The sequence below is a fragment of the Megalops cyprinoides genome, chromosome 12, assembly GCF_013368585.1.
Source record: "Megalops cyprinoides isolate fMegCyp1 chromosome 12, fMegCyp1.pri, whole genome shotgun sequence".
Taxonomy (NCBI): Eukaryota; Metazoa; Chordata; class Actinopteri; order Elopiformes; family Megalopidae; genus Megalops; species Megalops cyprinoides.
The window spans coordinates 36,154,218-36,173,285 of record NC_050594.1 but is presented as its reverse complement, the minus strand read 5'-3'; the positions used below and the strand labels follow the sequence as shown (position 1 = coordinate 36,173,285).

Sequence of the window (19,068 nt, the reverse complement as noted above, 5' to 3'; positions counted from 1 at the left end):
GCCAGGGTCAGGACTTTAGGCAGAGTTTATAAACAGGAGGAACACAGAGGTTTCTTGCTCCCTGTTATTTTGTATTGCTTTGTTTCCATGGTGACAAAAGTCCTCTCAGCAATGCTGAGCCGCACGCCAAGGTTAACTGTTTAATTGTGACCAGCGTGTCCTGAAGTGCATGCCTTCAGACGCAGCAAACAGCTGCTCTATAGCCTGGTAAATTAGGTTAGGTTAGGCTATCTTTATTATCCCACTAGGGGAAAAATGTTTTGCAGCCAGGGTTCACATCCAACAGAATACAAAAGGACAACATTGACTACAACACCAGCACAATAATCATAGTACAGTACATAGTAACATCAGCACAATAATCATAGTACAGTACATAGTACAGCTAGTACAGGGAATGGAGGTTCATACCAAGAATTGTGAAAAATTATCGCAGTCCACTGGGTGGACCAAGCCCTGGCAGATCTGGGCTTGCAGGCAGTCTGAGACGTATGCCTTGACGTCAGATGTTTTTTATATTCCAGTCTGACTTATAATGGCAGTTACCATTAGTGACATGAGAGTGTTCGCTGGCACTGTTTCACAGAGAGCCAGTGGCCAGGTTTCCACACTCTCTAATGCTCTTTCTATGGATGGGACTTTGAGAACTTGTATGTCTATGCATCATGGACAAGTTGGCAAAACAGCTGCCTTAAACAATTGGTATCCTATGCCACCATTACCAGCTAACTGACGGCTTCCTGCAATGACCAGCAGGCGTCCTCATGACAGCCTGTCTGTTCCAGTTGCCTGCTGCTTTCCTCAGCCCCCACCAGAGGGACTTTCTTCCTGTTTGTGTGTACGTCATTGTCTGATTGTTCACATCTGTTTGTGATTAGTCTTTGAATGTTTGGTGTATTTAAACCCCACCTGTTGTATTATTCCCTGTTAAGTCTTGAGCTTGCATTCTGTGCCTTCCTATGCTGATGTTTGCTTGTGTAGTAAAGATTCTTTGGCGCTGTTCACACCTCGCATTAACGTGTGTCTTGTAGTGATGGGAATAACGGCTCCTTTAAGGGAGCCGGATGTTATGGCTCCATTCCTTTCCGAGAGAAATTCAAAAGAACGGCTCATCGTTCTTTTAGGGGACGGGGGTTACTAGGTTTATCTGTGAGATAATCATACTCGTATTGCCAGACTTAATGTCATTCTGTTCTTGTGCCTTACAACGTAACAGCCATGAAACAATCAGGGGGGAAATCAATCTCAATCTCAATCTCAATCTCAATCTCTCTCTCTCTCTCTCTCACACACACACACACACACACAGAGTGGGGATCAAACCAGCGACCCTTTAGTTACGATTCCTGCTCCATAACCACTATGCTACACTGACTGAACTTAGGGCATGCAGTGAAATTTGGGCACCACGATAAAATGAACAGCTCTCACGTGCAACTCAGATCCCTTCATTTGTACCAAAGAGCCGTTCAAAAGACTCGGATCGGTCGTGACCGTAACAACACTAGCATCTTGGGTGATCTGATCACAAGTGGACAGCTCTAAGTACGTCAGTTCACACCTGGCATTAGAATGTGTCTCCACATGCGTCTCAAGTGACCACTTATGATCAGATCTCACTTCCCTGCTCTATATGCAAATTAACACGTACATCATTCCCGTTTGCAAAGACCAAATGCGTTGTTGTTTTTAACTGGCGGGAGGCAGCAATGCACTTCCCATGCCTAGTCTGCCAGAAATTAAAAGGAGAAGAAGAAGAAATCAAAACAATACAGACTGGGTCTATTCCTTGGCGTGTTCCAGGAAAACCAAATCGCCCAAGATGTTTGATGCACTCGTAATATATCTCTATGGGCTTTTCGAAATTTTCAAACGACAAATGTTGCCTGTTGTCACGCGAATGAGTACGCTTATGCAGAGGATGTCAGTTGAGTAGGCGGTCCTTCAATTCGGCCCAGACCACCTCCAAATGCGGTCTGAGCGATCATACAGTATCTCAATGTGTACTCAATGCGTCTTGGGTGTATTCACACCCGTACTTAGAGCTGTCCACTTGTGATCGGATCACCCAAAATGCATGTTAATGCCAGATGTGAGCAGGGCCTTAGTCTGTTTGCAATCCTCCCGTGTGTTTTGAATGATCTCTGCATTTGGGTCCCTCCTGCTCAACCAATACAGAAACAGAGAAAAGGCAGCAAAGTGATGGATAGTCTCTCAGAATGACAGCTCATGACCAGCTGTGATCACAGATATGCAGGTATTTTCACTCAGGGCCAGTAAATGTTTCAGCAGCACTTACAGTAAAAGGAGGTTTGCTGAAACATTTCCGTGGCTGTGTAAATGTTAAATCCCTCCTGTATGTAACATCTCATCTTACAGCCAGTGATTTTTTTGACCCATTTGAAATATCTTGCATCAATGTAGCAGTATAATTTCCCTTTCCTGCATGAGGTTATTCAATTACTCTGTGGCAGTTTTACCAAACCTGTGTGCAACTGAGAGGGTGGGTGTCTGACAGGCAGTCTGAAGGCCCAGACGAGGCTGTGGGCAGCAGCAGGCCCAGAGAAGCTGAGGCTTGCATTCTTCTCTAGCCTGGTCCTGTTTACACAGTATGTTATTTCAGACTGCTGTATTTGGCCAGGGCCTCACAGTGAACGTGTGGGGAGGGGGATGTCCAAAAAGAACCCTGATTCTCTTCTGTTTTTTTTTTTTTTGTGAAGCTGATTATTGTTGATTTGCTGCCTCTGTTCTAATAAAAAAGAGGCTCTGGGCCCCCAGCTCCTTACCCAGTCTAGCCCTGCTGTCTATGGGTGTACTCACCCTAGGCAATCCGTATCATGAGTACGTTTGACCCCCAAAGTCCAGTTTGTTTGACTAGTGTGATCGCTCCGTACCATGCACGGGCACAGTACGCTGAACCGTGCCTGGGCTCAGGCACGGTTCAGTTGGACTGGGGCACGGTACGCATCAGTATGATCGCTAACCGTGCCCGAGCACGGAACTCGAACATGACGTTAATGATGTGACTCTCCCATTTAACAAATATATCCATTATAGCAACAGTTAGCTGGATATCTGTTACACGACCAGTCATAATAAATCCTTTAAACCATCATCTGATGAGCTAGCCAACTTCCTTAAATATAACAAGTTGGCTAACTCTAAAATGATCTTTGATTGGTTAGTTCTGTAGACATAGATCTAGACCTAAAAATAACTCCCCACATTAGCTTGATTACTAGCAAGCGAAATAAAACTAACCATACTTTACATGTTGATGTAAGCATAACTGTTGTCAGGGGCTTAGAGTATCACAAATGAAGCAGCCAACCTGTTTAAGTAGCTAGTCTTCAACAATCGTACAGATAGGTAGCCTGTTAGCTAACTAGCTATCTTTGTCAAATCTATCGCTAGATAGTGTTAGGAGACAGTTTTGTGGAATGGCATTGCGTTTGATCCGGAGACACGCAATGTGTATTCGAATACATACGCTGGAGACAAGCGATGTGTATTTGAATACAAAGCGATGTCGCTACATCCGACCGGAGCCAAACGGCGCCTCTTGTGAACCCTATGGAGCCAATTAGGTTACAGGGCTCAGGAAATACCCAATGAGAGAAGGAGCTGTTTAGCTATGCACAGCTCCACAAGACCAATCAGAAACAGCACCCCCGCTGGTTATCATAACTCATATGCAAATGTGAGTGCTATTAACTGTATAAAAAATGAACTGAATTCTATACCTGTTGAACTTCTGCTCAATGCTGATGTTCCCACGGCCGGCTGTGCTAATAAACCTTCCTGTCTTTTGCTACGAACATCGAATCTGCTTCTTGTCGTAACGAAACACTTTTTGGTGTTCCGGACGTTGGCTAACAATAGCTAACATTAGCTCCCCAGCTAGGTAGCATCAATTATGCAACACAGCAATTTTCAGTTCATCATGCTGCACGTATAAGAAGATTTTTACAGAGGCAGCTGACATTGAGGGAGGAATTTGGAGCTTTACTTGCCAAGTACAATTCACGTTCATCCATAAGATGAGAACCAGACCCGTTATTAACCTGAATATTCTCGAATGAATTGAAAAGTGTACTATCCAAGTAGTAATAGAAGATGTTTGTTGTTGTAATGATGACAGTAGCGCACACACAAGTAGTAGCCCTAACTGGTTAACATTAGCTAACATTATTGTGATTAGGCTACTGTAATCTGACACAAATCTGACACAAAATATTGGTCTGTCCCTTAGCATAATGACTGAAATGTCAGCTGCCTCTGTAAGAATCTTCTTATACGTGCAGCACGATTAACTGAAAATCGCTGTGTTGCATAATCAATAAATCTATAAGGAATGTGAAAGGGCCGTGTGTCAACCCGCCCAAAACAACTCCAAATAAGCCACAAAGTACAACTATGATCTCCATTGTGCTGTGCGAGACCACTTTTCTTCAACACAAAAAGTTCACATCGTGATGACGTAAGCGTGCTTGGGCCTGGAACGTTAAGCGCAATGTGAGCGCAGGCCAGCAGGGGACTGGGGAGGAGGGACAGTCGTGCTCGGGCATGGTACAAGGCAACCGGGCCTAGTGTGAGTACGCCCTAAGTCTTGGGCCCCTACTTACTTTCCCAGTCTAGGCCCTGTTGTCTGAGGCCTGGACCAGTACAGCCTGTCGCCACTGCTCATCAACGCTGGCTCGAGTGGTAGTGTGATTACCACACATGCCACAAGCTCTTTTCTCCTGCTCAATGTGGATACGCAAAGCTATATGCTGGAAAGCCGAACAGGACTCATCGGCTGGGGCCTATCAGTGATACCAATACAGTGCACTGATTCAGCTGGAAGAAACCACCACGTATTGGACTGAGCAGGAATTGATACAACACATCCTACCACACATAGTCTTTAGTTTCTGAATTGCTCTGCTTCTTTCTGTTCTCAATGAACCCATCTGTGTTTCCTTTTTACAGCCCCAAGGACAGTAGCATGGAAACTCACAGTAAAACGAGGGTTGCTGAAACAGTTCCATGGCTGTACAAAGTTAAATCCCTCCTATGTAACATCTCATCTCACAGCAAGTGGCTTCTTGGGGCACTATAATTTCCATTTCCTGAATGAAGTCATTTCATTGCTGGGTTCTTTAAGGTTTCGTTTTCACAACCGTAGTGCCACATCTGTAGGGAGATGGGGAGGAACATGGCGCAGCCCACAGCGTCTGCTGTGTTTATTTATGCAGCAACAGCTATCAGCCAGGCAAGAGGTATTTCTCCTTTTTTGAAAAGAATGCACTTAACTCATTGATCTTTCACCTCTAAGGAGAAAACACACATCCAGGTTCAGCTATATAAATAATCAGTCCCTGCTACTGGTCAAAATTCCCACACACAATCTTGTATTTTTTACTTGCGGAATATATACACTGTCGAAATCTCCATTGTTTTCCTGTCATGAGAGAGACTGCTGGTGGGAGAAACAGCTCCTCTCTCCCTGACTGCTCCGAAAAGGGTTCTTTGTCATTTTATTTTGTTTGTTGTGCTTCTGTGATGTAAGACTGATTTTTTGATTTCACTGATTTCTTTTTGCATATTTTAAGACATCCAGCAATACAACTGTGTTGTGAAGCAAAACCGTAAAATAAATGGTTATCAGACATGGCAATAATTCATTCCTGTTCAGGCAACACTTTTTATGCTTTTCGATTATGCTTATTGATATTACAATCGAATTGCTCATATCAGCGAAAACAAGCAAGTAGAAATATGCCTGGCTTTTATTTCCCAAACCAATGACCTTTTTCAGTGCATGGTCAAACTAAGAAACAAAACACCAGAGGGGAAAAGTAATATCTATGGATGTCTCCATGGCAAACTGCTCTAAAACGTCACACTGTCACACTTTTGCTCACACTATATTCATGGGATACCATTCCTGACAGCAGTAATTAATGCTGCCATTCCTAACCTCAGTGTTTCTCTCAACTGCTGCTTTGCACTTCCGCGTGACAGTGGTGTGCATCTCCCTTTAATGGTGAACGCTGCCAGTGAAATCATAGCTCTCCAAGAGTACAGCTTTGGCGGTCTGTGGTAATTAACTCTCCCCAACTCCCAGAACGCATAGCATATGAGGACAAGGTAGAGAGACTTGGGAAAAGGCAGTACAGATGAGGAAAAACCCAAAACCACAGCTCTGAGTCTGTTTTTGTGAGCATGTGAGAGTGAGAATAAGGTGCTGTCACTGAGGGAGAAGGGGGGAGGGTCAGACTCCTGCCCCCTCCTACAGCCTTCCCCTCTCACAGGAAGTGTAACACAACGGCACAGTGTTCCACCAGGAAGCAGGCTCTGCTTCAGGGGGCAGTCTTGGGCACTTGCAAAACATTCTCCTCATCAAATCTGCCTATTCACAAGATTACTTATCTTAAAAGTAGAAAACATTATCAATACTCTTAGGTAGGTATGAACACATACAATTCCCCCATGAATATGCTTTACATTTTTCTAGCTCTTAAAAATGGAAACTCATAGCGACATTTTTGGCAGAGAAATCTTACATTGCATAATATTAAAATATGATTTTTTCTTTTCAAACCACTTTCAACTATGTGCTAACATTACGAGATATTGAAATAAGACAACACACAACAGCCATCCTCAGAAACATTTTAGTAATGAATGCAAGTAACTGTATAACAACTTTCAGTTATACCTCTCTCGGTCTCACTCCACTGGCTCCCCGTAGCTGCCCACATCATGTTCAACGCCTTGATGCTCGTGTACAGGGTGATCAACAAAACTGCAGCTAAGTATCTGACCTCACTGCTGCAAATCTATGTTCCCTCCCGACTGCTACATTCTTCCACCAAACAGCGAACAAACTTCATTTACGGTGGTCCCGTCGCATTGTGGCGTTAAATCACTATCTAGTACTTTGTCCCCCGGTGGTGGAATGAACTTCCACACCTCATCTGTTCAACCGAGTCCCTCTCTGTCTTCAAGAAACATCTGAAAGACACAGCTCTTCTGCTCTCACCTGAGCACCTGAGAAACTTCCCCCCTATCTCCTACTAAACTAAAAAAAAAAAATGTGTATGTATGATTGTAATGATATGTATGTAATGATTTGGTTGTAATGGTTTAATGTAATGGTATGGTTGTAATGATTTAACACATTTGTTAGCTTTACCTGCTAGTTTGTACCTTGCCTGCCAACCTTTGTAACTTTGTCATGCAGTATTTGTAATATTGTTGACTCTGTACGGTTTTCCACTTGTGTTGTATTGTACCTCACTTGTAAGTCGCTTTGGATAAAAGCATCTGCCAAATGAATAAATGTAAATGTAAATGTAAATGATAATGGTAAAATGAAATCTATGATTAAAGAGTAGCCAATGAATCAGAGCTCAAAGTCTGCACATTTTGCCAGAGAGTGGAGGCTCCCATGACTCCCAGCTGCCATTGTTTTGCTATTGGCCAATCAAATTAATTTTTATTCAAGCTCATTTCTGCATAAGAATTTTTGAGAAACAGCACGGTAATTGCATTAGTGCTGAGGATGACTGGCAACAGGAAACACAGACTGTGCGAGTAACAGGTCATCTGTGTGCCTTCTGTGCTGTGTCTATTACACTGACACAACGCTATTGCTGTGCATGAACAGTGAAAAGCCATAAAGCTGCAACATCCACATTGGGGCAAGCAGAGAAGGTCCAGGTACCCGTCTTTTAGTTGAAGCTGAGTTTGTATGCAAATACATGCCTGCTATGTACAGATTTGGAAGGCAGGCATAACATTCACAAACTCATAGCTTGATAATTGAGGAAAATGCTTTAGAATAACTTAACAAAAGGAGGTATAATTAATCCTCTAATAGTGCAGTAAATATGCTGTGTACTGCTGCACCAAAGAGGAACCATTCAGCTTGCAAATGCTAACCCTCTGAGATCAGCCAGGGTGGCACCATGCACCAGTCCAAAGACCCTCTGGCTGCTGTGCTTTGAGAGAGATGTATATGGCTCCCCCCCCAAGCAAAAGACGCATCCTCCGCAGAATGAGATGTGATTTATTCTGTAATCGAATGGTGACTCAGAGCTTTGGCCTACAGGTTTACCAGTGGCAAGGACCCGGACACCCTGCTGGTCGACTAATCACACGTAGGACAATGACCCCTGTATTCAGCACACCCACACGCTGTAGCTCCAGCCGGTCCATTCACAGACTGCCTGCTCTTGGTAGTCAGGGCCATAGGCGGAACTCAAGGCAGGCGCGGGACGAGTGCACAAAGCGGCAGTTGGGAGAGGGGGTAAAGCGGCCGCACGGGGGGAGCAACTGTGAATCTGCATGCAGACGATTGAACAGCACAATGGGCCTGCCTGTGAGGCCCAGAAAGCTACAGCTCACTAGCATGGCTGGTGTAAAGGAACAGGCATGCCCCCCTCTGCAGCATTCACAGCTCAGGCTCAATGTCCCCACAATGCCTCAGTGTCCAGGGCAAATGCAACACTCAACAATATGTCCATTTATCCAGCCACGGTATGCTTCCCATCAGAGTCAGCAGATTGGGTTGAAACCCAAATAAAGTGTGCAGCAATTACTCCCATTATCTGGCCAATGTAGTCACCAGTTTAATGAATGGCAACCTACATGCAGAGCATTTCCTGCAGAACCTACCCAGAGCATCCACCCAGCCCAAAGAGTATTTGGATAAAGTGCTAAATAAGTCTCTGCTGTCACTAAGGATTTCTCCACAGTTGCTAAGGACAAGTTTGACATTGTTAAGCACACTGCTGTTGCTAAGTGATGCAATATAAATTTAAATGTTCAGTACTGATACAGTTGCCTTTCATGACTGAAACCCTTCCTGTTCAAATTTTGTACAAGTTGCTATGATACGACTGCCCTCTCTCCCACACCCACTTTGCTTACAACAAATCCTGACCCCCTCTCCCCCCTCGCATCAACTCTGAACACAGCGCCATAACAGCGGAGTAGAAAAATAATCTTGTTACCGGCTATAACCTCCGCCGTCTCCATTCGTTTGGGCCTGAGTTCACTTCCCTTCCCCTCTGAACAAACAAGTGCAAACACTCGGACCACATACACTGTGGAGGCAATTTGGAAACGCTACGAAAACTCCAAAAGGCAGGAGGCTAGCCTCTCCTCTCCTTTCTCACTGGTAAAAGAAATGAATAAAGATCTTCAAGCTATGAGGTGTCACACTGCCCTCTCTGACATTCAAACACGTACCTTTGGTCAGACGCTAAATTTCCTCAAATGCATTACGACATAACCTCACACAGCAAGTGGCAGATAACCATGCACTTTAATGAAAGCTTGCAACTGGGAATGAGGATACCTATTTTTTAAGGGGTGTGGCAATGCAATGAGCCCTGTCCTACATGCTCCCTGGTGGGCTGAAAGTCAAACTCTGTAGGAATGTTTCACTGACGTATCAAACGTGACATACAATCATCAGTCATTGCTCTCTGCTGGCTTAGCAGACAGAGCAGACACACCTTCTGAGGGTGACTTGCAAATGCTCACATCTGAAATGTGTTGTAACCCATTCATAAGCTGGACTGTTATCAAGTACCGTCAGTGTACAACACCCCCTTTACCCCACACTGAAGACCATGACAGAATGCACAACGAGAGTGAATAGCTGGTGACTGACCAAGAGAGCAGAGGGAGAGGCCAGGCAGTGTCCACTGGGCAGTGTGCTGATTCAGGAGAGAGGCAGTGGCAGTAGCAATGCTTCAGTTCTCACAGCCTGAGTGATGCAGAGCCATGTCACAGATTCATATGAACATCAAGGGAAATACAGGGGAGGAATAGGTTCATCCTCAACTAACTGTCACTGTGTCCCACCTTTGCCCCTTGCCTGTAGGTCTGTCAGGGGTCCCTGAGCAGTCCCCTGCATTTGTCTCTCAAACTGATCCCACACACACACACACACACACACACACACAGTAACCCCACAACCACAGCAGCACTTATTGCTTGCACACGAACATGCACACACATACACACACACATGCATGCATCTTCCCCCTTCCTGTTCATGTGTATTCAGTGTGATCTTCACATGGCCTTCACACTCTCCAGTGCAGAGCGGAGGATAACTCCTCCACAGAGCCCAGCCGGGGCCACTACATGCTCAGACAAAGGAGAACCCCGCTGCCTTCAGCATGTGTACACACTGCCACCCAATGGTCAAACGCAGAAGAGCTGCCATTCAACTACGTGTAACTGCAATCTTAGGTTCATGTGCAAAGTCCAAACCAACCTCATATTAAGTAACTATTCTTTAGTTCATAACTAGCATAGCCAACTTCATTTACGGTAAATATATTTGGCTAGACTGCAAGCCTCTGTACCCACTGATAACAAACTATGTAGATACTACAGACAGACAGCAAAATGAGCACGGCTTCTCTTCATTCATGATTTAATAAGTTGCCTTTGAGGCAAAATGTTCATACTGCATGGTAAATATCAGTACTTCACAATGAAATGGATTTAGTAATTACTACGTCATACAACCTGTTTGACCTTAGTACTGTGGACATTCCAACATGGACACAAATGCCGGCACAGTTGGTGCACTTGATCCCTGGAGCTGGGCCTGTTAGTCTGAGGATGTGATTTTAGAGCCTCAAAGACTTGACCCAACAGAAGCAGGATTATGGAGCAGCCATCTTTATCATAGCTCACAGGGTTAGAATCTACAGTGTGTGCTCTAGTGTGTGTTATGTTTGAGTGTGTAGACATGTGTATTAAAATATGTGTGCTACATGTGTGAGTGATGGTGTATTGTTTGCATAGCACAGCGTGTGTGGTGTGTGAATGCCTGTGTGTGTGTGCATACATGTGTGTATACTTGTGTATATACGTGTGTACACACACAAATGTATATGTGTGTGCGCACAAGTGTGTGTGTAGGTATGTGTACCTGGCTCTTCTGTATCTCCTAGTCCCTCCTGGTACTGTCTCACCAGGATTGGTGCAAGTCCATGGGCAGGGGCCTAGAACGAGACAGAGGGCCGGCCACCCAATTGAGCACAGTAAACATGAGTGCACGCAGAGACCACACCAAGTACTAAATTGTCTACATTCAAGGATCCCTTTGTTGTCCTCATTAGGAGGAGGGTTGCATAAGCATGAGGCTTTCTAAGAGATAAGATAACCAGCGCAGCACTTAGCATAGGAACAGCACACACTGACTCAGCACTGGGGCATCATGTCCCAGGGTTCCAGTTTGAGCAGGGGACTCTTATAAATTCATGTGACCACCCTGATGCACCTTTTACACAGCTCTCACAACAGAGAACTCTGAAAAAAAATGATAACCCACAAAAAGCTGGTACTGTTTTACGTCAAAGCCTTTGTTTGTGGAATACTGAACTTATGCACAGAGACCGGAACTTCTGCAACATTTTCCACTCTGTACTACAGATCAGAAACTGTATCAAGACAGGGTTTGAAAACATTATTTTAAATTTGTATCTTTTGATGTAAAAACGGGTTTAAACTGAAAACAAAATGTAAATGAGTGGATTTTCTGAGAGTGCCCTGAAGGCATTTTTTGTATGTATATAAAATGACGAGCTGACATCATTTCCATCATAGCCCCAAAGACACTTTTCCAATAGGAGTGAATTTCAATCCAGCCAACAGCTAGAACTGTAGCCTTAAAATACACCAATATGAACAGTATGAACTTAAACATTTGAATAAGGCAGGCCTTATAACTGTTCTTTGTCATATCACCCATAACATGTGCACTGGAGAGTCATTAACATAGGACAAAAGAAGGAAAGAGTGGATGGGATTGCATACAGAGCAGTGTGGGGAGCCTCTGTCCTGACCTTGCACCTGCAGGACATGCACAAGTCTGCTCACCTGTCCCTCGCTGTCCTGGTCGGTAGGCACAGGCTCAGGCTCAGACGGCCATGTTGTGATTGGCTGTGCATGTGGAAATGCTGGTGGCCACACCTCCAGATCCAGGATGCTGAGTGGCTGGGGACTGTCCTGGGAGCCACCCACTGTCATACCTGGGTACCATCAAAGACACTTCACATCTCACAGTCAAATCACCATGAACGTCTGCTTCAAAACCAGCTCCCACACTCCACTCCCCAGCAATGCATGGCCACATTCAATCTAACCGCAGTGTGTTGTGATCATAAATATGAGCTGTAAATGTCTTTTTTTTCCATTTTTCTTTTTTATTCTTTATTTTTTCCGTACTTTCTGTGCCCCCCAACTTGTGGTAACACTGCTGTGCTAGTAGCTAAAAGAGCAATCATTTTTTTAAACTGCTGGAGGAAGTGCATTTTGTCATGATCTTAATGCTGATTCTAATGGGGATAGTAGCCTTCAGCAGCCTCCCTCTCCACCTGGCAATGTTGCTGTGAGGTGGACCCCGGGATCTGCCCTGCCTTGCTCTCACAGACATAGCATCAGAGTCAGTCTGGTGGAGTGCCTGTTAAAACCTGCTGCAGCTACACCCACCTTCAAAGTGCAGATAGGAACTACAACAGGGGTGTAAACCCCAGTCTCTGTACTGAATTGCCAGTCAGGCTCTCTGGCAGCTGAATCCCCTGCACATCCAACCTTCATTTGAGTAATCACAGTTACCTTTCATGGCTAAATAAATGTCTGTTATTTTAAACGCTGTTCAGGGTGAACGCCTCAGAAGAGTGTCACTGCTGCACATGTCTGACACACACATACACACAGAATCCTGTGTCCCTTTCTGAAGAATCCAGTGAAGTGGTGGTGCTTCTGCTCTATAAAAACAGTGCAGACATTAAAGTCCCAGGCTGGTCATGAAGTGGTCTGCGTGCCTGTGCTTTCAGTCTCTCTGGCAGCTCTGGTCTCCCAGCAACAGCAAAGCAAGCAGGCTCTGCAGGAGTACTAGGTAAATATTGGTTTAGGCTCACTCTGGAAAAGTGGAGTTAACTGTGCTCAGATTTCTCTGGCTGTCTGAGCAGCACTCATCAGAAAGAAGTGCTGTCTAAGAACATGCAGACTCACAGGAGAGGCATTAACAAAGCATCAGTTAAGGGAAGAGTAAGGTCACTTTCACAGCTATTTAACAGCGCTTACACTTTCTGATTTACTTACATTTTATGATTCAGACAGAGATCACATCCTGATTTTGTCCAATTCAGGTAATTAAAAACTGACTTTCATCTGAATCGATCAGTGAAAACAGAGGCTGCTGACTGAAGTCAATCATCCCTTAGCTCTCATCCACATGTGCATTACAGCATTTATGTGCTAAAGAACACACATACTGCTAAGGACTTACGTATAGTCAACCACCTATTTGTACAGCTGACTCTTTACTGGAGCTAACTTTGGAACCTATAACCCTCTGACTCTGAGTTGCTCCTGCAGACTGATGCCAACACAGCTCCTGTCCTCCACAATGGCACTGCTTCTCAAAGATGCTGAGAGATGAATTCACTACTGCCTGTCAATGGTCTAATTGGCAACAAATGGTTGACAAAAGTTGATGTAGAACCACAAACCAGGCCTTGCTATCAAAGGAACATCTTATGCTTGTGCTGAAACACAATTATTCCTGTCTGTACACACACCAGGGCATATACTGGCATTAAGCATTCCTCTTTCTCTATTGCCCCAGCCCCAGAGCAGCAGGACATGCTGGATACAGCCCCCCACCCCCTTCCAGCTTCCTCTCATCTCCCTCTGCTCTGGCCAGACCCTGATGAACAATCCAGCCAGCATGGTTACCGTCACAACATGGGAGATCTAGCTGGTCCTGTCAGCAAGCACAGTAAAAAAACTGTCCCGCCACACAATCCCCCTCCTACCTCTCAAGCCCTGCTCCATCCTCACAGACAGACAAGCATCTGTGCATAAAAAGTGTGTGGTGAGGACGTACACAATACCACACCTAATACCAACACAACATCACCCACCAACATGCCTAACACCAACACAATACCATACACCAACACACCTAACATCAACACAATGTCTGCAATCAATTATAAACACTTAAGATATTAAACATTGATTGAGTAATTCCAGTTTTTGAATCTTTGGAATAAGAGCTACTTGTATTTGGGTATGTGAGCAATAAATGTTGGCTGGACAGAGCAAGAGAGAGCTATCAGCAACACAATTACACCTGTAAAGATCCTGGAAAGATAATGACAATTTCATTTTGTGAGGGAACATACATGATAATATCCAGAGTTGGTAAAGTTAGACTGGCAGCAGTTTCAGATGTAGCTATATTAACCAGATGCTGAGGGAAAGAATAAACATGACAAATTGTATAATTCACATCTTTATTATCATCTTAAACTGAGCCCACAAAATATAAAAGCTGAAAATAATTGAGTATGGAGATTCAGTATATACAGGACTCAAAATTATGAGACCTACTGAGCCTGTGTAGCAGATGAAACTAAAGCTGTTACAGGCCAGGAATCTTAGCGCACATAGAGAGGAAGTAGTACCTCACACATATGAATGACTACATGTGTAGATCAGTGAAGGGTCACTGCCACTCCTGGTCCACTGCTCCTGCTCCACCCACTGAAAGCCCATGTAGCCTTAAGGGCAGAGCAGCAGCTATGTGGAGCAGTGGCTCAGAAACCGGACTTCTGTAACCCCTGATCCCTTTGTGATTTAGGCCCCTCACACAGGACTAAGGACTAATTCCCTGCTGACCAAATGGATTGATATTACCCCAGGTCAAAAGGATTCTGAGTACAGAATATTGTACTGTCAATACAAGATTTGATTTTCTATTCAACATGTCATGGCTCACACCCTAAGTGCACTCTGGATGTACACATCGAGAGGACTCCATGGCTGTGGACTATGGGCAGTACCCTAAGAACATAAGGACATATTATGATGAGAACAGGCCATTCAGCCCAACTAAGCTCGCCATTTCAATTAAAGAGAATCCAAAACTGCATCAAGTCTGGACTTGAACACAGCAATGGTCTCAGTGTAAACTACATGCCCTTGGCAACCTATTCCATGTATTGATAACTCTTTGTGTAAAATAATACTTCCTTACATCAGTGCAGAACTTACTCTTCACTAGTTTCCATTTATGTCCCCTTGTTCTACAGACTGAACTTACCCTAAAAAACTATTATCGTTAGTCTTATTGAGTGCTTTTATAAATTTAAAAACCTCTATTAGATCACCCCTAAGTCTCCTCTTGCTAAGTCTAAATAGGTTAAGTAACTTGAGTTTTTCCTCATAGCTTTTATATTTCATGCCAGGAACTAATTTAGTTGCCCTTTTTTGAACTTTTTCAAGAGCCTCAATATCTTTTTTATAGTGTGTTGCCCAGAACTGCACACAATATTCCAAGTGAGGTCTGACTAAAGTAGAGATGAAACGATATGAAAATTTTGTATCACGATTATAGTGACCAAAATTATCATGGTTATCAGTATTATCACGGTATTGTTAAAATGTGCTGAAAATGTTCAAAAAGTACTGATACACAAACTGAAATCATTTCACCAAGTTTTATATTGAAAACCACAAATAAAATTAGCCGCACTATGTACTTTTTGTTTGCATAAACATTAAAATAATAACATAGCCAATACAAACATATGTAAACATATGAAAACAATATCAAATGTGCATTAACATTAAAGGTGGCACCATGTGGCCATATGAGGTAACTGCACTTTGTGCATATTGCAGATAAGAAAACAGTATTTAACGTGAGTTTTTCAAAGCGTGGTATTGTTTTAATGATAATCAAAATTTGAAATGGTAATACTAACTGTCAGGAATTTTACCGCGATTTAATGTGAAACCGGTAACTGTTTCATCCCTAGAAAGCATTGTATAATTTCAATATAACCGCTTTAGATTTATAATCAATACTTTTGACTATACATCCCAACATCCAGTTGGCCTTTTTTTTACTGCTACAGCACACTGCCTAGATCCTGTTAAGCTTGGGTCAACTATTACTCCCAAGTCTTTTTCAAATTGAGCACATTCTAGGTTTTTCCCCCCATGAAGTAGTCTTGTCTAAGGTTCTTATTTCCCACATGCAAGACTTTACATTTAGTTAAATTGAATGTCATCTGCCAGGTATCTGCCCACTTTTGGATGCTGTTTAGGTCTTCCTGTATTACCTTAGTTGATTCTATACTGTTGGCTAGACCCCCTAGTTTCGTATCATCTGCAAATTTCACTATTTTACTGCTAACCTCTGCATCAAGATCATTTATGTATATAAGGAATAGCAAAGGCTCCAACACAGATCCCTGCAGGACTCCACTTCGTACAGGACCCTGCTCTGATACAATACCTCCCACAGTTACAATCTGCTTTCTATTAGATAACCAACTTCGAGCCCACTCAGTGATAGCTCCTGTAATCCCTGCAGATTTCATTTTCACTATGAGCCTCTCAAAGTGGTACTTTGTCAAATGCCTTTTGAAAATCCAAATAGATAATATCAAAAGCTTGTTTTGAGTCTAAACACACTGTGGCTTCCTCAAAAAAGTCCAGGAGGTTTGTTAAGCATGACCTCCCTCTGTGAAAACCATGCTGGCTATCATTTAAGATACCATTTTGTTCAAAGTATATTTCCAAATTATCCCTAATGATGGATTCCAGTAATTTACATTTGATACAAGTTAAGATGACGGGCCTATAATATCCTGGATCAGTCCGGTCACCTTTCTTGTAGATAGGTACTACACTGCCATGTTTCCAGTCATCTGGTATTTCTCCAGTTTTGAGAGATTGTTTAAAAATAACTGTCAGAGGCTTGGAAACCACTTCCGCTAGTTCCCTGAGAACTCTTGGATATATTCCATCGGGGCCTGCTGCCTGTTTTAAGTTTTTGGAGTTTATCTAGTACTTTTGCATCATTTATTTCAATTTCCTCCATAAGACTCTGAGAATTGAATGCACCTGAGGGCATATGTGAAAACACTTCACCAGTGAAACTCTCCACAAAGTAACTATTTAGGGTATCAGCAATAGCTTTGTTATCATAAACCATAACCCCGTCCTTATTTTTTATACCTCTTATCTCATCCTTAACTATCCTTTTATGACTATATCATTGAAAAAAGCATTTAGAGTTGCTCTTTGCATCTAGTGCAATCTGTCTTTCAAAATGCCTTTTAGCTTCCCTTATTTTGTTTAACTTGAGCTCGCATATTACTGTATTCAATCTTATTACTCTCCGAGCTGTCCAACTTGTATTTTCTAAATAGTTTCCTTTTTTGTTTCAAACTGTCCCGTAATTCCTTATTCATCCACTGTGGATGCTTCTTTTTCAGCTTCCCTTTTCTCACTTGCGGAATGAATTTATGCTGTACATCCAGAATAATTGTTTTAAATATGCTCCACATTTCTTTCACAGTTTTGCCATCCATAAGAAGTACCCAGTTTATATTCTTTGTATAGTCACGCATCTTAATAAAGTCAGCTCGTCTAAAGTTTAAAACCCTAGCATTGGAGAACGCAGACTTATTTGCCAAAAAACCTCAAATGTAATTGCACTATGGTCACTTGTTCCAAGTGGTTCCCCCACCTCAGTACTGCAAATTCTATCAGGTTTATTACACAAAACCAGATCAAGGATTGTGTTCTCTCTTGTAGGTTGAGTAACATACTGTATCAAAAAGCAGTCATTTACAACATCTAAAAATTCTTCCTCACATTTACCTTGACCTGACACAGCTTCCCAATTAATTGAAGGGTAATTGAAGTCCCCTGTTACTATTTTCTCACCCTCCTGACATGCTAGCTTAATATTATCAAAGAGCATACTGTTAACACTGTCTGAGTCTGTCTGTCTGAGGCTGGTGGCCTCTAACATACTCCGACATTCAGACCCTTTACATTTTCTCCCAATATTTTAATCTATATGTCTTCACTAACACCAAGGGGCTCCATTCCTGGAATTTCCTGAATATTAAGATTATCCTTTACATAGAGAGCTACACCCCCCCCCCCCCCCCCCCCCCCCCCCCCCCCCCTTGCTTGCTTGTATCCCTCTACGTTATACTCATCCCCATCCCCTGCACCAAGGCATGTCTCTGTGATCCCCAACAACATCATAATCACTATCACTCATAACAGTTTCTAGTTCCAAAATTTTATTGTTTATGCTTCTAGCATTTAAACAGAGGAATTTCAGGGTATTGCATGTATATTTCCTGTCTTTCTTTTCCACTCCCAGCTGTTCAAAACCACCTCTATTACAGTGCTGCTCTGACTGATTTGCAATCATCGTTCCCTCACTACTAATAAAATACTTAGCCATGGTGTGTTCTATTCCGGCAGTCTGTCTATCCCTACCCATCTCACTGTATAACCTCCCCGCTCCCCCAGACCCTGGTTTAAATAACCCTCTGCCACCCTAAGCATACGCTGGCAGTGCAGCTGTACCCCTCCAGTTCAGGTGTAACCCGTCCCACTTGTACAGGTCACCCCTGTTCCAAAAGGAGTCCCAGTGCCCCATAAACCTGTACCCCTCTCTCCTACACCAGGTTTGTAGCCACGTATTAAATCTCCATATAAATGCTTGCTTCCCTCTGCTTGCACGTGGTACCGGTAGAATTCCAGAGAAGACTACCGTGGAGGTTCTGCGCCTAATCTTCCCTGCTAGCTCTATAAATTTGTCCTGCAGAACCCCGAACCTACCCCTTCCTATGTCATTGGCACCAACATGGACCATGACCACTGGACCCTCCCCTGCTCTGGCCAGGAGCTTGTCCGCACGCTCCAGCAGGTCTCCAACCTGGGCACCAGGCAGGCAACAGACCATGCGAGACTCCTTGTCGCATGAACACACTATGCTATCTACCTCACTAATTATTGAGTCCACCACTATCACCAACTCCCTTTTCTTGGAGGATGAGGACTCCTGGGTGCCCTGGGGCTCTCCAGTCCTCCCACTCTCAGGGTCATGGGCCAACTTGTCCTGCAGTCGCACGAAACGGTTGGTCACCGCGATCTCTGGAGATGCCGCCCCTCTTGGAATTTTGCGCCCCTTTCTACGCCTACGCCCTACTGTAACCCAGCTCT

The 19,068-nt window shown here is 43.6% G+C and overlaps 1 protein-coding gene across 1 annotated transcript in view; it reads right to left on the bottom strand.

Moving 5' to 3' along the window:
* kiaa0586 (KIAA0586 ortholog) overlaps positions 1–19,068 on the bottom strand; it is a 192,103-nt gene that overhangs the window by 19,470 nt on the left and 153,565 nt on the right. Inside the window, exons 29-30 of the mRNA XM_036542008.1 lie at positions 11,896–12,047; positions 10,946–11,018 (exon numbers count right to left, since the gene is read on the bottom strand). Of these exons, the coding sequence (XP_036397901.1) occupies positions 10,946–11,018; positions 11,896–12,047 (225 nt within the window). The remainder of the gene's footprint in view (positions 1–10,945; positions 11,019–11,895; positions 12,048–19,068) is intronic.